This window comes from Colletotrichum abscissum, assembly GCF_030869225.1.
Source record: "Colletotrichum abscissum strain IMI 504890 chromosome Unknown Scaffold_20.1, whole genome shotgun sequence".
NCBI lineage: Eukaryota > Fungi > Ascomycota > Sordariomycetes > Glomerellales > Glomerellaceae > Colletotrichum > Colletotrichum abscissum.
This window is the reverse complement of record NW_026850099.1, coordinates 716,514-733,086: the sequence shown is the minus strand read 5'-3', so window position 1 is coordinate 733,086 and position 16,573 is coordinate 716,514. Positions and strand designations below refer to the sequence as shown.

Here is a 16,573-nt window from a genome sequence, read left to right as displayed (position 1 = left end):
TAATAAAAATACTCGATATTAACCCTAATAAACTAGCTTACTTATAAAGGCGAAAATAGCCCTTAATAAGGCAGACCGGACCCTAAAGGGATATTATGCTCTATAACTCTTTTATTTATTAAAAAAAAAAATTTAAAGTTGATTATTTTTAAAAAATTTAAAATAAACTTATATAAATAGTTTTTTATTAGTAATATAAGTATTATTATATATAAATATTAAGTTATATTATAATAAGTAGTATTTATAAAAACTTTAATTTCCTTAGGTTTTATAATTAGTATAACGCTAAGAACTGCATTTTTAAGCTTAGAAAAACATTCTAAAAATTATAAAAATTTAAAATACTTAACTTTATTAATTTTTGATAAAGTTAAAAATCTTATTCTTATATAATAAAAAAATATCATATTTAACTTACTAATATCTTAATTAATATAGAAGATTATAATTTATAAAAAATATTTTTATAACAGAACTATATATTATATATCTAAAAGTATTTTATATATATTTTTAATATTATAAAATAAAGTAGGTAGAATTAGTGGTTTTTGAGTGAATGTGGCCGAATTGGGTGATCTGTCGTAGGGGGTGATCCGTCGTGTGGGGTGGAGTCTTAAGGTACGGATACAGACAAAAATAATCATCCAATGATTCAAAATCGATAGGACCAGGGGGGCCGCATCTGCAAGAAGTGCAACGGCAACACACCTGCACTCTGCAGCAAAGCGGAGAATGCGACAGGGCGCCTGGCGCGGATAATGGCGGTGGGCGATGGACGGTTGACGGTGGGATAGCGGGGTCCTTTCTTTTTTCTTCTTTCTTCCCGTCCACGATTGTCCTCTTTTCTCCCGGTCTCTATTTCTATTGTGGATGCTATCAAGCATTCTGGTGAATCCGTAGGACCGTGTGGTGCAGGTGTGGATCATGAGGCGGTAGACGACGACAACGTGTTTCTTCACGATTTTTTTCTCCTTCTTTCAGGGAGAGCCTGCATCGCGATGCCGGGGTCGTAATTCCTCTTTCGTCCTTTTTGTCCGTGACCCCCAGAAGCGAGAGAGGGAATAAAAAACGCCATGCAGAAAAGAGAAAAAGAGAGGAAGAAAAAAAAAAAGGCATAACGTTGCTGCATGGACCCCACGTTGCAATTGACGTACCACCGCTCTTCAGCCACACCGCACCCTGTTACCATTGACCAGATTCGATTTCCGGAATTGATTGGAGAACTAGGTGAGGTACGGGTAGTCGCAGGCGAAAGGTACCAATGGAAAAAGAATCAAACTTCTTCTGCTTCCTCCCACATACCATAATCGCCAAGGCTTTCCTCTTCAATGTGGGGGGGATATTTCTACATACCAATTCCGCCCCGTGGACCTGATGATGGAGATAGAGAGAGAGGGAGACGGGACCAGGGTGTCTGGTGTACGCAGTATACCTAGATGCCCCCACTTTCTAGGAGCGGAAGAGGCGAAAAAAAACGTGTACCTTTTTTAAACCTCTAGAAAAAAACAGCCTCACGATAAATGTGGCTATTTTAGAACTCACATCCCAGTCGGGGGGAAACCTCCAACTCCCAATCAGCAGCAGCAGCCGCATCATCATCACCACGTCTCCAAGAAACCGGTTCCCAAGCAAGCTACAGCAACGCAGGGCCATGTAGATGGTCGAAAAAGATGGCACGCCCAATCTATCGATTCTCAACGCAAAACTCTCGCAACCATTCCCAGCACAGACTTTCGTCCTCCCCCCCCCCCCCCCCCCCCCCCCACCCCCCCCCCCCAACCCCCCCCCCCCAAAGACAGAAACCGGGGCCCTTAGAGGGTGGAAAAAAAGGCCCCCCCCATCCATTTTCCACACCAAACCCCCCCCACCCTTCCCCCCCCCCCCTTTTTCCCCCCCCCCCCCCCCCCCCCCTCCTTCGCCACCGTCATCGCGGACTCGACCGACCTATACTGACCTACCCCCCTTACCTTATCCCATGAACATGCTTTTTCCAGCCGCGTCGTGACAGACCATCCATCTGCCGCAAACAAACGCGCAGTCGAGGTGCGGGGTTCGGCCAGGTAGCGTAGGTGTTTGGCGCGCGTGTTAGAGATACATCACGCACCACACACACACACATATATACGACTAGGCTCTGACAGTATCGCTTGGGCAAGGCAAGGGGTCACGGGCAAGAGAGGCTTCACCACCTTACCACACGTCACCTATAGCCCACGCCCGCCGACGCCCATACCGTAGACTTGCTCCCGATTGAGGGGGAAAATTACAAAAAAAAAAAAAAAAAAAAAGAAACTTTGGACGCAGGGACCACGAGTTGTCTGAGACCGCGGCGCCGAATAGATCAGGAGGGGGGGTCGTCATGAATCGATGAAAGTAAGTGGGATGGAGGGTGGGATAGGATAGCATGAGCTTCCCTTGCGCAATAGGTCCCGATACGGCATCGCAGCAAAAGACGTCGCCGGTTCTCTCTCTTTTTCGTTGCGGTCGTTGATCGTTTTGGTTTTGTAATGTTTTCGCCTGTTTCGGCATTTCAAGCAATATTGTTGCTAAACGTTGTCATCGTGTCGTCAGGAGTACCCTGGGCGCGCATTCCAGACTTGAGTCGAATTCGTACCAACAACAGTGACAGTGACAGTGACAGCAGTGACAATACCGGCCGTTCCCAAAGAAGCTCAGACCAGGCTGCGAATGCGAATGTATCAAAAAGAAAAGAAGAAGAAAATGAAAAAACAGTTGCGGCACCAATCGCAAGCCCGCTGCTGCCAACACCCCCCAAAACCCAAAAAAAGAGGCCGAAACCGAAGCTTGGGGAGCCGGTTCGTCAGATGCCACCGCGGGGGACCGAGCTGCGACGCAGACGGACACGGCTGCTGCTGTGATCTCCCCATGACTTACTCCGTACCGACCCCAAAAATTCATACAAACGGCGCAAGCAATCACATCACGAGAGTAGCAGTGGTTACACGAAATAGGTTTGAACAAATAGGGCATTGTTGTTTGGTATCATTGATTGGTTGTCTACTAGCCCGCGCCACCCCCGAAGCCTCGCGGAAGGGTGTGTGGCCGATTCGGCTGCCCGGTTGTAAAGGCCATCGCTCTCTGGCGTGCCCATTCCCGTCCCATTTTTGGTACATTGCCAGCGATCATACACTTTTGTGGTATGCTCTTGCGGCTTTTGGTTCCTCTTCCTCCACCACCACTGTTGCTTTACACATTACTTCGACCCCCATTTGTACACGCAAAGAAATTCGTTCCGTCGTTATTGAAAAAAAAAGAAGATTGCCCTGCGCCAATTGAAGAAAGGAGTGTTGGCCGAGCCCCAAGTCCGTAACCCGAAGGTCAATGTGAAACGCCGTGATCCAGTTCCGGTCCCCGTTCGTGCGCCGTGCATGCAAAGCAAATGGTCCCGACCCGAATGCAAAAAAAAGTAACGCAAGCAAAGTGCCCTGCCGTTGTGTATCGAATGTGTCTTTTGTGTTTGGTTTTTCAGTTTTTTCTTTTGGTGGGTGACCGGCGACTAGCCAATCTTGATGCTCTTTCTGCGGTTGGTGAAGCCGCTGAGGATTCGGCTCCGGGTGTTGCCCGCCGGTGAGCTAGGCGATTGCACCTGAGCGACGGGGGTGGATGGGGTCGGAGGCTGGTTCTGCGCGTTCTTCTTGGCCGCACGCATGATATCGTGGTAGCTGACGGCGGACCAAGGTGCCTTTTGCTCGGGCTCTTCCCTAATGTCTGCGTGGGCCGACAAGGGGAGGTGACCCAGTGACGGCGAGGACAGGCGGTCGCGAGAGGAGTTGTTGGCAGCGAGGTCTCTCAGCTGAGGACGGCTGCGCTTGCGGACAATGCTGAGGGTCCTCTTGAATAGTTGGGAAGTGGGAGTCTTGGGTCTCTCGAGCTTCTCGGGCTCCGCTTGCGGCTCCTCGGCCCGCTCGTCAAATGGCTTGCTGGCGTAGGGGTCGATGCTGAGGAAGGAAGGCTTCTCCTTGGGCAGCATGCTGCTGGTGATCATCATGCTGCTTGACCTGGGTGGGTGGAAAACGGGAGAGAAGGAGGCGCCACTGGTGGAGGAGGTGGACATTCTGCGCAATGAGGGTGCTGTTGATGAGATAACCAAGCGACTCGGGGGCCTGCTGGACTCCATGGACTCGGGCGAGGCGGACCTTCTTGTTGAGGGGAGGTCGATGATGGAGGGCTTTCCGGCGAAGACGACAGACACGACGCGGGCAGTGTCCTCTTGGCTCTTTCTGCGGACGGGGGAGTCGGCGGACTCTGCGCTCTCGGACTCGTAATCGTAGTCTGAAAACTCGTCGGCGGAGGAGGAAGCTTCTTCTTCGGAAGAGAGATAGACTTCTTGGGGTGCTGCTTGTGTAGGTTGGTTTGTGATGATCTTGAGGGCCATGCCGTCGAGGAGTCTGGAAGCTCGCAATGAGCTCTTGGCTGGTAGCGCTGGTGCCGTTTGTGCGGGTTGGGTCTTCTTGGGGGAAGGACCCGTCATCTCTTCGTAGTAGTCGCCATACATCTTTGCGTTGTCGTTCTCGTTCGGGGCGTCGTCGTTTTGGACGGATGGTCGTGGTGCGTTGGGAAGCGAGTCTCTATAAGACGTCCTTTGTGACTGATCCTTCTTGTCTGTGATGGTGGAGGTAACACGGTCCTCTCGGCTGGAATGTACCGACTCCCTTGCGGGCATAGTCTGGCCGGCCAGAGACATGGTTGGCGGTGACGTGAAGTTCGCGATCTCCCTCGAGGAAATCTGAGACTGGGCGGTTTCAGTCGACTCTCGAGTGCAGAGTGCAGCTGGTCTACAGCAAATAGTGACAGCTGACTAGCAGGTAGGTTGGTGTAAGTGTCCAGGCCGGTGATATGGGCTTGGAGTTGAGAAGATGTTCAGAGGGAGGAGTAATGCAGAGTTACTCGTTTGGTGAAGCAAAAGAAAGAGCAAGAAGCACCTAGGGGTGTGAGGTGGGAGGGCAGAGGAGGATATATCTATGGCCGGGTCGGTCAGGCACACTTGGACGGGTTGGGGACGGGATGGGATATGTTCTGTTCGGGTGGACTCACATAAAGGGACGGGGGGTACGGAGTAGGGTACGAAGTACAAAGTATCGGGGGCTCCAAATAGGTAGCCGGGGGGGAGGGGTGTGGGATACGACAGGTCGACACTCCGTGGAGAGAGAGAGAGGTAAAGATTGAGAGAAACAGACAGAGAGAGCACAGATGGCACTGCAAGGCGCCAGATAGACAAGAGACAGACTCCAAGGTGCTCCTGCACTTCCACTTGCACTCTGCACTTGCACCCAAGTCCATGTCCCCCAAGTCCCATGTCCTGATCCTGGACTGCCCCCCCAGTGACCCCCTAGTCCCGGTCAGGTCCTCATCCTGAACGGGGTCCACTTGGGTACGGGGACCCAGTGCTCCTGTAAGCAGTTGACACAGTACAATGTACCGGGGGGCTTTTGTGGCAGCAGCGCCAGCGAGAGAAAGCGAGGCAGGGGCTGGGAGGTCAAGTCCCCGCTAGTCCCTGTCGCTCCTTCCTTTGGCTGTCCACTCTGCAAGATGAGATACGTACCTACCATACTCCGTACCTATGTACTATGTAGTAGTATTCTCCCATGATCCATCAGACTCAAGAGAATCGACACCTTACGAGCCTCGCAACCTTAGCTAAGGCACTTCCTCTGCACAATCCACCACCCACGCCCAGTCTCCCGAGCACCATCAACGACGGAGTACGCAGTAAAGCCAGAGTGCTCAGTCACCTCGTGTGATTGTGGCTCAATCGATGGCTGTGAGTCTGTCATGTACACACAGATGTCCGTACTGCTCACCCTAATTACCTGCCTAGCTCTCCGTCAATCTCTCTCAACCTGTCCGTGGGGTGTCCGCACCAAACCTTACATCGAGCCTACAATCACGGCCATGCTCTCCCAGACCACACGACGATGGTGGCATGGAGGACGGAGTAACGACTAACGGGTTACGGAGCACCTCCTACGGATAGACGCCTTCCTCACCCACTCCCTTTCCACGCCCATCCGCGAAATGCTTCGTACCCCCTACACCACCAATTCTCCTCCTTACGCCAAACACCACACCAGCACCAGCACCAGCACCAGCACCAGGCACACCCACCACCACAACCACCACACTTTGCATCACAGACGCTACCCACACGGGCCACACCTGGCACATCTCCTACGCCGTGCCCCTTCATCATTGACTGCACAATCTACGGCCCCACACTCTAATTCGCCCTTCAGGTCAGGACCGCGCTGTCCAGCCTTGGCCAATTCTGGCACTCTGCTTCACAACCGCATTTCCTACTTGCAGCACTATGCCATCCTGACCACGCGCTGCTGCGAGGATTGCCTCTAAAGTGCGTCGTTTCATGTAAAAGGGTGCTATTGACGACCAGACGCCATCTACGATGCCTGAACCGCACCGCACCGCACAATACACCTCGTCTAGACGGGGTTCGCGGCGTGCCATCACCTCTCTAGATGTCTCCATTAGGCTGTCACCTCCATGAGGCATGGCGTTTCTTAGCACTCGAGTAGAAAGGCGAGTCTGCCGACGCGAGGGGTTACCGAGACTGACGAGAGACGAAACCGACCAAGCCGCCCTACCCACGGCCACGGTTATGGCCCTCGCGATAGTCTCGTCGCTGTGGATTGGAGGGAGGAACGAGTGTGTGGAAACTTTGTCCAGTCTAATCGCCGGCACTTCAGCCCATGCTGTCATCTGCTCAACATCCCTCAACCACCAGCCTGATGCCGCTCACGACCCATCACTCCTGGTGGCCGGCATCTTACTGTGCCCTCCACAACTCTGCCAGACATCATGACTTGTAACAGCCGCAGCGAGGCATGTTGCCTACTGCACTCTTCGTCATCCCATCATGAGCCTCGTTCGTTTTCCCTGCTTGTCGACGTTTCCCAGCGCCAAACACCCCACACCTCTCGTCAAGCTATCGCTCTCGCAGTCGACCGGGGGGTTGGTCACACCCACGATCACAGCAGCAAACTCCACACCACCAGATGAGGCGGTGGCAGGGGTCGACTTTGCTGTCCAAAGGGACGACATCTTGGGGTTCCTCGACGGCCAAGGAAAAGCGTTCCTCAGCCCAAGGGCAGCGACAAGAACGCAAGCGTCTGCGTCTACATCCGCCTCCACCGTCTTCGTGATTGGAGGCATCTTTCCATCTTTTGGTAGACCGTAGGGGCCTCCAGATGGCTGATTGGACCCGACGCCCCTTTGCCGTCTTAGGGGCCGCCGGCAGCCGCCTTCTGTCGGACCACCAGAAACGGCCGTCGGAGCCAAATGATGTTCGTCCAGTCCCGTCTGCGTTAGGAACCCTATTCCTGCCCGCATGAAAACGTCCTCTTCGATTTTCTCATGCGACCCGACGGATGCTCTCGCTCCCGCCGCTGGAACTGAAAGGGAGCAAGTCAATTCGATCCCGAGAAAAGGGAGAAACATTTCCAATGTTTCGGGCTCACGGCGGAACATGTCTTGGCTCCTCGCTCTCCGGCTACAGGCTGTGCAGGGCAAGGACGGGCCATCATCGATGTGCAGGCAACCCCCTCCGCCCTTGGCAATCCATGATACCGCACATCTGCATGTACGCGAGTGTGCCAGAAAAAAGAAGCATCACGAACCCGTGGTCCAAACAGCTCAAGACCCTTGCGGCCTGGCCTGCCCAGCCTCCAGGGCCATGGTCTGCGGACAGACCGAGCTTTTCTGGGGGAGAATGCCATTTACTTTAAATGAGGCCGACGACGACAACGAGATGCCGTATCGGGCGCAATCAAGATGCAATCTGTCTGTTAACATGAAGGGGCCAGGTGGAGGGCCGCAAGTGCGATTTCGCAATGGCCCGGCCGATGTCTTCCGGGAATGGCATGCAGAAGCCAAGATTGACCGACAGCAACAACGTTATTGTTTGTCCGGCGCGCAGGCTATCAGAAGACGCACGCTTTACCGCCTCCGCGCCATCATGTGGCCGTGGAACAATATCAAGATGCTTCAATGGTGTGGAACTCTGAGAGCACGCAGCATGTGTGCGCTTCGCCCTCCAGAGGTTCGTCGTAGACATTCGATACCCTGGCCCGCGATCTGGACTGGTACCTGCTGCACCGTGCCGCGCGATATCGATGCAAGTGCTAGAAAAGGGAAGACTCGAGAGTGAAAAAAACGGCTTGTCTCACTGGAAGCGAAGAGGCTGCCGACATCTCACTGGACAGATGCGAGGCACAGAGCGTTGCATCGTCAAAGTGACACCACGTTGGGTCGGCAGATTCCCTACGGATTGCACGAATCACATCGTGAACGACGGTTCCAGTTCTTTTCTCCGCCGTATCCCTAGGACGCCAGATGCGGGACAATTTTTATTTTATTTTTTCGTCGCTCTTTGCCTCACGAATCCCAGACCGACATTTTGTCTCGTCTCTCTGCCGCCTGGCCATCGCAAGCAACTCAGTTCGCCCCAACCGTCTCGCCTTTCTCTCTCTGTGCCGCTGAGGGGAATGCCAATGATGAGAGTGTCTGCGCCAGTAGGTTAAGCGTGCAGCGCCATGCGATAAATGTTTCCTCAAAAAGAGCAAGGCTCGCCCTTGCAGCAGAAGAGCACGCGAGAGAAGAGATGTTTCTTCGCGCCCTGCAGCTGCCTTGCCCCGTCTGAGAAACGATCTCAAACCTGAGGCGCGCCAGCGAGTTCAAGGGCAAGGACTGACGCTATTCTTTCCAAGTGTTTCGTCGCCAGCTTGCCGAATTCCAGCAACGAGGGGTTGCTTCTTGAGCTCTTTGGGCCAGTCACGGCCCTTGGAACGGGCAACCCCCTGCCGTTCGTCTGATGTGCTGCGACAGACACTGTCGAGGCTGGGAGACGGTCATTCGCTCACCAGGTTGGGTCTGTGAGCTTCACGGCCTGTCACTGGACGAGAGCTGTCAGTTAAAGCTTGGGAGTGCGGCAACGCACAAACCCAAGCCATCGGGGACGAGACAAGCTTATCAGCGTTTTTTTACAAGGGCCCTGACCCAAACGCTCCTGACGGCTCAAGTGCTTCATTATGCCAAAGCAAAGCCCTGCAACCGCATGGCGATTCGTTTCGGGACGACTGCAAGCGCAGAGTGTTTCTGGCGACTGGCAATGCTCAACGTTTTCCGGACGACGATCGGGGTCATGCTCCCGTACCGCAGCCGTCGAGATACAAGGCCGTACCGCGTCCGTCTCTGGCCGGAAGCAACGCACACAGTGTACGGGGTAGCGAGGGGTGTCGACACAATAAGGACTCAATCGCCATGCGCGTGATATCGCTATTCGTATGGGACGTGATACGAAGTGCAAGGCTCATCGCTGGTGCTCGGCGGGCAACGGGCCATCAGCAATCATGATTCGGAATGAGAAGAGGGTCCCTTTTCTCTCTCACAGATTTACTGCGTACGGCGCGGCGCATTTTGGCCCATTCATCGGCCCATGTGCTATCGGCTGCCAGGCCAAGACCAGACTGACGCCGGCAGACGATAATTTGACCAGGGCGTCCTCAGTGGGGACCTCGAAAGATGCGATGAATTCCAACACGATGGATGCATATTCAACGCCGTGTCCCTTCCTTCGTCTCCGTCTCTTCATCATCTGTCTGCCTGGCTCATCAGCAACGGACCAACTCCGAGCCTGAACCCGGTGGTTTTGCGGACTGACGGGCTCACTTCCTCGGTCCCTTGACTGTCTGTCCCTTGCTGCCGAACATTCTCTTCCTTCCATTCCTTCCAACACCCTTACCACACAGGAAGAGGGCCCGCCGGGTTTTCAGACCGACTGTCTCGCGTACGAAATATCCACGACTACCCAGTAAACTCCGTGGACCGTACCCGCAGAACAGGCTCGCCAGGTTGCACCCTCAGTCTCCCACTCCCTCACAATGAGACTAGTCAACCTCTCAGTTCTAGCGCACCCACTAGAAGTGGCTCTGGTGGACATGTCGCGGCCGAGTTAACCACACCTTCTTGGCCTCCCATCCCCACAATTGCATTTCCACTGGTAATCACGGATCACCGCCTGGCGCTTGAACAGAGTCAACGTTTTTCAACGGGCCACTCAGCGGTCAGAATCGCGGCAGCCTCAGAATTCCAGCCACAAAATCGACAAGCACGCCAACCTCTATGCGAGATGATGCTAGCCCACATACGGCAAGGTACTAACCGGTCCAACTTTCTAAAATTGTATCACGGCCCTCTTTCACATTTTTCCCTCTTCCCTGCTGCTGCGAAGGAATGGCGAGAGAAAGATGGGGAAGAGTGATAGCGTCGAGAGTCAGTCACCTTCAGTCTCTAGAAAGGTCTCGAGGGACCGAATTGTGGCTTCCATTGTCTGAGACACGAGAGCGGCCCGTTCTCAACAAAGGCTTTCTTCTGGGTTAAGTAGGTATGCCAGCGGCGATATTTCGAATAAGAGCGGAGTCATGGCCGTTGATTTGCGATCGAACCACATTCGTTCGTACAGTGCTGCTACTTGCTCAAAGATCAGCGGACTGGCCTCCACCAGCCGCCACATGCCATGCATCTCCTCCATGTAGCTCTTGAGTCTCCCCTGGAGGCCGTGATTCGGAGCACATGGCTATCTACGGATATGCTGTCATATTCCTTGGGTTGCATCTGCCAGCTCTGGCTCCCTCTGACGAGCCATCGCGAAGCCTGTCCGCCACGCCGGACTTTGTATGATCGTCGCGGGATCCGGAGAATGATACACGTCCCGCAACGCATGGCCCCTGACAGAAACAAAGATGTTCTCGGGACGCGGCAACCCCATCCCATGTTGCCGCTCTCCGTTGATAGCAGATGCAATATCATGCAATATCTTCCGGCCAGCCTTACGTGGCGAGCCGTCTCATCTCTCTTGCCGCTGACCGAGCCGTCTTGGTCATTGGACGGTAGTAAGCGAGCGCTACGGGCTTGTATCACGAATTGTACATTCGATGCATGATGTGCAACAGGGTCCTGTTTCAACGCGAAAGCCTGCAGGACATGACTGACTGCTGATGGAGAATAGCACGGCATGTCTACGCAGTATGAGCCGTACGCCACTATTACCAGCTGCGTGGGATGGACACATGCGGGGGATATCCAAAGCAGGCTATCAGACTGATTCGCGAGCATCTCGGCGCACATCTCCCGGTGGTGTGGGGCCGTGTCCGCGCCGACTCGAACAAACTTGAGATGGTGGTCCGAAGTCTGCGGCTGGAATGGCGCAGTAGAGCTGATGTTGCAGCTAACGCGCAGAGAAATAAAACAAAATCCCACTCGCTTGCGGATCGATAAGATTCCTGCTTCGTCTCTTCTTTCGGATGCTGACTTTGGACGGGCCATGCATGTGTTTGCCAGGAGGCTGACAAAGACCAAGATAGGATGTCAGCAGTCCGATGTTGAGGCTATGCATGCCGTCTTTACTCTGACACTTTACGGCCGCGGATTCGACTGCGATCCTCCGAGCGCTTGGTGATGATCGATTGCTGAAGTCAACAAGATTTTGGCGCCTTTGGCAAATTGTCCAGGGCCACGAGAATCCGAAATTATTATCAGGTGGACAAAAGATCAAATTTGCCTGCCTACGGCTAGTTGCCCAGTAGTGGCGCAGTCGGCCCAATTTCCTGGGCAGGATTCGGACCATGTCGTAAACTTCAGGACTGTCAACTCGTCGACACCAATCTGGAATGGCGGCCGGGTCTACGATTCCTGGGAAGGTCCTAAGTTGCCAAACACAGCTCACCGCCAAACACCTTGAGATCATCCGAGTGGGCGGATGTCAATACTGGAGAGCGTCGTCAACCCACCACACTGAGTCAGCTGCAGAAGCAAGACGTTGGTGTGCAAGTAGCCTATGGGCATGCCGAGAGGGCTCCCATCAGTGAGCAATGGACAGTGCAGTGGCTTCGACGATAGGTAGGTCATCTGCAGCTCTCTTGTGGCTTATACTGTGAGCTTATTCGGGTAGCCGATTGACGAGGTTATGGTGCTGACGCTCATGCAGTGCTGACATGCGACTGCGCAGCTTCCATTCTTCCAGATCCTACGTGTAGCCTTGCGGCGTTTCCTGCACTGTCTATCAAAGTATCTCATTGTTGGTCAGACGCTGCTGATATCTCATGGCACAATGCAACGCTTTGCCTCGGTGACGATCAGCCCTACCTTGCAGAAACACGGCAACATAAGGGGTTGAGTTGCCGCAACGCAGCGAACAAACTCGATTCACGGTTTAATAATCATAGCAAGATGTAGTCTCCGTTCAAGGCATGACGATAGAAGCGTCCATCGTCTCACACTCGGGCCAACACCTCAGCTTTGCGAGACCCTCCGTCTCGGTCTGAAACGGATCGAAACATGTCCAACCGTAACAAATCCCACGCTGGGGGTTGCACTCGTCGCGAAGACCCGAATGGCACCGGGCGCCGGCGACTCAGGCATGGATCATGCACTGTTCAGCGATGGCACGATGGAAAGTTCCAAGGGAGTCTCCGTTTCGATTAGTTTGAAACGGACTCTTATCAAATTTCATGTCGATCGGAGGCAAGCAGTAGGGGTTCTCCCCGATTGCTTTCTCCGCATCGCCGTCTCCGCCTCCGCCTCCGCATCTCCCCTTTTCCCCTCCCCCGCCCGACGGTGTTGGTCCCGGCGGTGCACCGTGCCCGACCGCCGGTGTTGTAGTCTCCACCTCATTCGGGGGAGATGGAGGAAGGGAAAAGCCAAAAAAACGGCGACATGACATCATCCCTGCAACACCCCCACCTGCTGCATCCAACAGCCCAACCACCAACCTTTTCCGACGTCACTGGGCATCTTTTGATGCTTTGGACGTCTTGTTCAAACCTGTTCCAGCGACTACAGCAGTGAACAAGTTTGAGCCAACGATTCATTGCAATGCAAAGATTGTGTCAACTCAGGTACCAACCGCATCCACGAATCTCGTTCGTTGCACAGTTTTGTTTCTTGAATGTAATTCGCCTCAATGAACTAATACGCGAGAGACAAGACAGAGACATTACGTTTCGACCAACCTCCCACTACGCGGCAAAGGATCCACTGACTCCTTCGCTTCCAACCTCCTCTTGCGTTCTTTTCTCTCTCGCGCCTGGCTACTCGCAATTCAAGATTGCTTCTGCTGCTTCGACTAGTCTCATTCGCTCCTGCGCAAGAGCCTAGGGACATAGGAATGAATACCTATCCGTAGTACCGACCTTGTTCCCGACGCCACATGTACATGCGTGCTACAGTGTAACAGTATCACGGCATCAGAGCCCGGACTTGCACTGCGCAGATGGCATATTGTCAAACTTGGACGGGATGTTACTTTTTGGAGTAGCGCAACTCTTTTTTTTCCCCCTTCCTGCCGTCGATCGACGGTAGTTGAGGAACCCTGGCTATGCTCTCAGCCTGCTGCTGCTGTTGCGTACTCAACTGCAGTCTGCTGCGTACCGGTAGTAGTTTGGCAGAAACGTGTGTTTGGGTCGGGCTGCGTGGGGACACTGCACCGTGACGTCGCTTATCGCTGGACGCCCCCCCCCCCCCCCTCTCCCCTCTTCCATTACGATTCATCATGCCCTACTACCACCCTTCCAACCTTCTTCGACTTTGTAGAATCACCGTGCATGATTTTGTCCACATTATTGGAAAACCAGGGTTCTTTGCGAATGAGGCTTGATAGCGTCATATAGCCTTTCTTGCCAGCTGTGCATGGCAGCATGGGTAGCCATGGTTCGTTGCGTGCCGCATCTTGGTTCGGGGTCCGCGAGCCGGAGGATGCAGGGTCTAGCAAGTTGGCCTCGCGATTGTATTTGGAGATGGAACTAGTTGGCCTAGAATTGGTAGATCTAGAGGGGTTCTACGTATGCCATGCGTAGCGTTCCTGGTTTTTTTTTTTCGTTTCCTCCCTGTTCTAAACCATAGCCTTCTTGCCAGAACGAGGGGCCGGATTGTCAGAGGCCCTGGCAAGCAATCGGTAAGCAGGCACGCCCGTCCGCATGCTGTGTTCAAGTTCCCCTATACCCCCTCCTCAGACCTGCAGGTAAGCCCATCGTCGCGGGAGGATGTACGACGCCGCATGGGTGGTTTGTTGTTTTTGGTAGGACGATGAGGTCACACAGTATTGCGCACAATTTAGGCATGTACCTGCCTCTTTGCAAAATCCGCTTCCATCAAGTGTTGCATTTCGAAGGGGAGTATGTGGTAGTAGAATCATGGCTTTCGCGTATCGTGCATTGTTGGGCTGGTGACGGAAGTATCGGGTGATGGAAAGGATCCCTGACGAACGAGATGCGTTTCCCTTGGCGTGGGTGTATTGCCTGGACTGGACCCTGGTGCTCGACCTGAGCATTTTTTTACACGTGGGTTTACAAGTCTGGATTCTGGTTTGCTTCAGAGTAAGGTAGGTAGATGGGTAGGTAGGCACGTTAGGTTCAAAGGTGGAGGTGGAGGTGAGGTCGTGTCAAGTGAATTGAGCGTTCAGCTCGGTGTGGGAAAAAAGGCCAGCACCAACGCGGCCCGTTCCTGATGAATGTCTCATCACCACAGCGTTGGAGAAGAAACGATGGGAAAAGAGGAAGAGAGAAGAAACTACGAGTCAAACGAGAGACTTCGGGGAATTAAGCGGCGGCTTATTCTTTTGATTTCAAACGCGCTAGTGATGAGGCGAGCTCTTCGCCCTGCGGCTGAAAAGAACGTTGGGTTTGGGTTGTTTTAATTGAGACTTTACCTGTGGGAGTACAAGGCTTTGATATTGTACGAGATGCTTTCTTTGCTGATTTGGTCTGGGGCTCGGTGGACGCGTTCGAGGTGACAAGCTCGGAGAGCGCGGAGATGGCATGTGTGTAGTTGCTTATTCCTGACGAACACTAGCTAGAGATATTCGGACGGAACATGGGAGAAAGGGGAAGAAATAGCGCATGTTAAAATGGTAACTGAGGATTGGGAGATATTGGTTGGCTTTTGTTAGAGACGGCTGGGGATGTATGTTTGATACGTCTCGACACTGTAGCCAGACGAGATATTAGACGCCTGTTAGATGCCTCGGGCATACGAAGTTTGATTCCCAACCGGTATGAAGGTAGCACGCCGACAACTCCATCATGACTTCAAGGTGTTCTGAAGCTGGAAGTAACTCGAAAATGTCATTGTATCCTGCTTTGAAGGAATGGAGTGCAGGGGGCCTGACCCATGGCTTAGATTTAACGTACGCATATGCGGCCAAAGGTGGAGGCCTTATTCATACTAGCAACGCAATCGAGAAATCCTATAATTCTCAAGACGTTATTATAGGCTTTCGTGGAGTTTTCTGAGAATTCAAGGCTCGCGGATGAGTATTCCCGAGCGGACTGCGGATTTCATCTTCCCGTTATTCCAGTCTCGCTCCCAACCAGAATCCCAGCGCGAAAGCTGTCCCGGCCCAGTGGAAACCATCTCCAACGGACAAACTGGGCCACATCGATTCGATAGCCAGGTATGCATCCCAGATATTGGCGTGGAAAAGGACTTTGCGATTTATCACGTCAAATAGAAGATAAGGAGAGACGCAGAAGCGTAGCATCCTCGGAGCCGTAATCCAGAGGAGTCTGTTTGGCAGTGAAAGAACCGTGCCTCCGTAGACGCCTCACCAAGTACTGAGCTTCTTCCGCACCACAAGAAATCAGCCATGCGTGTCATGGTGGGAGGGGTTCTGCTGGTCAGTCTTCGTAGGAGATGGGGTGTGTGGTTGTGTACAGGCCCGTATCACGCAGTCCTAGAGACCATGGTAGGATATGCCATCGCACGCTGCAGAAGCTTACTACAACGAAGGCACATCTTATCGTCAGGGATGCTTGACAATGTATAGGAACCGAGCGTGTTAGTATGCTGGCGGGTCGTATACGGGTGGAGCATGTGCCGACAGTTGCCGATAGGTATAAAACGCGAAGGGAAATATACACTAATGAGATTTACGTACGCGTGTAAAAATCGTATCTGATCTGCTCGCTATTATGGTCCCTTGAGTCGACACCCGAATCGTCAAAGGAGATGGCAGTACCTCGGAAGCCGTCATCGGATACGCTAGAAGTTATCGTGGTCTTCTTAAATACCTTCTTCACGTATCCGGCACCGGGCGGTACCTGTTTGGAGTCCTTGTATAGAAGGTACAGTGTACGTGCTGAATGACGACGGGCAGCTGGACGAGACTGCTTGCTTTGAACAAGCCACAGTCGACACTGACATTCTCTCTGAAAATCCCTCGGTATCCCCCTTCCATATGGAGCAAGTCACCGTCACGCCGTCGCGTCTCCCATCGCGATCAACGCAAGACCAGACGGCGACTGGATATGGATGCTGCACTCCGCGGTGTACAAGGTCACTGGCGTAATATTCGCATGGATAAACGGATTCCCCGTGCAGGTCGTCGAGCCTCTTCTTGGGCTTCTGAAAGCGCACAATACATACTACCGGTGAGGTGACGTTCCTATATGGCACTGCTTGTTTTGCCCTGCAGAATCTCAAACATGTCACCATAGAACTAGCAGAGCTCGAGTTTTCCCACCGACGTTCGCGATATGGT

At 53.0% G+C, this 16,573-nt stretch overlaps 5 protein-coding genes across 5 annotated transcripts; 2 read left to right on the top strand and 3 right to left on the bottom strand.

Moving 5' to 3' along the window:
- Window positions 1–3,523: 3,523 nt before the first annotated feature.
- On the bottom strand, window positions 3,524–5,505 carry CABS01_08839 (uncharacterized protein; the record flags this gene model as incomplete). The annotated part of the gene is made up of 3 exons (XM_060542197.1): window positions 3,524–4,821; window positions 4,950–4,986; window positions 5,062–5,505. Coding segments are annotated over 3 exons (1,779 nt in total), but the record flags the coding sequence as incomplete, so codon positions are not given.
- A 1,383-nt stretch (window positions 5,506–6,888) lies between these two features.
- CABS01_08838 (uncharacterized protein) lies at window positions 6,889–7,509 on the bottom strand (the record flags this gene model as incomplete). The annotated part of the gene is made up of 1 exon (XM_060542196.1): window positions 6,889–7,509. The coding sequence occupies one exon, from the start codon at window positions 7,507–7,509 to the stop codon at window positions 6,889–6,891; it is 621 nt and encodes a 206-aa protein (XP_060401086.1).
- Window positions 7,510–7,831: 322 nt separating this feature from the next.
- On the top strand, window positions 7,832–11,143 carry CABS01_08837 (uncharacterized protein; the record flags this gene model as incomplete). Its single annotated transcript, XM_060542195.1, has 2 exons — window positions 7,832–8,080; window positions 11,048–11,143. The coding sequence occupies 2 exons, from the start codon at window positions 7,832–7,834 to the stop codon at window positions 11,141–11,143; spliced, it is 345 nt and encodes a 114-aa protein (XP_060401085.1).
- A 1,083-nt stretch (window positions 11,144–12,226) lies between these two features.
- Window positions 12,227–12,757, top strand: CABS01_08836 (uncharacterized protein; the record flags this gene model as incomplete). Its single annotated transcript, XM_060542194.1, has 1 exon — window positions 12,227–12,757. A coding segment is annotated over one exon (531 nt), but the record flags the coding sequence as incomplete, so codon positions are not given.
- Window positions 12,758–13,576: 819 nt separating this feature from the next.
- CABS01_08835 (uncharacterized protein) lies at window positions 13,577–13,735 on the bottom strand (the record flags this gene model as incomplete). Its single annotated transcript, XM_060542193.1, has 1 exon — window positions 13,577–13,735. One exon carries the CDS (start codon window positions 13,733–13,735, stop codon window positions 13,577–13,579), a length of 159 nt encoding a protein of 52 aa, XP_060401083.1.
- Between the last annotated feature and the right edge of the window lie 2,838 nt (window positions 13,736–16,573).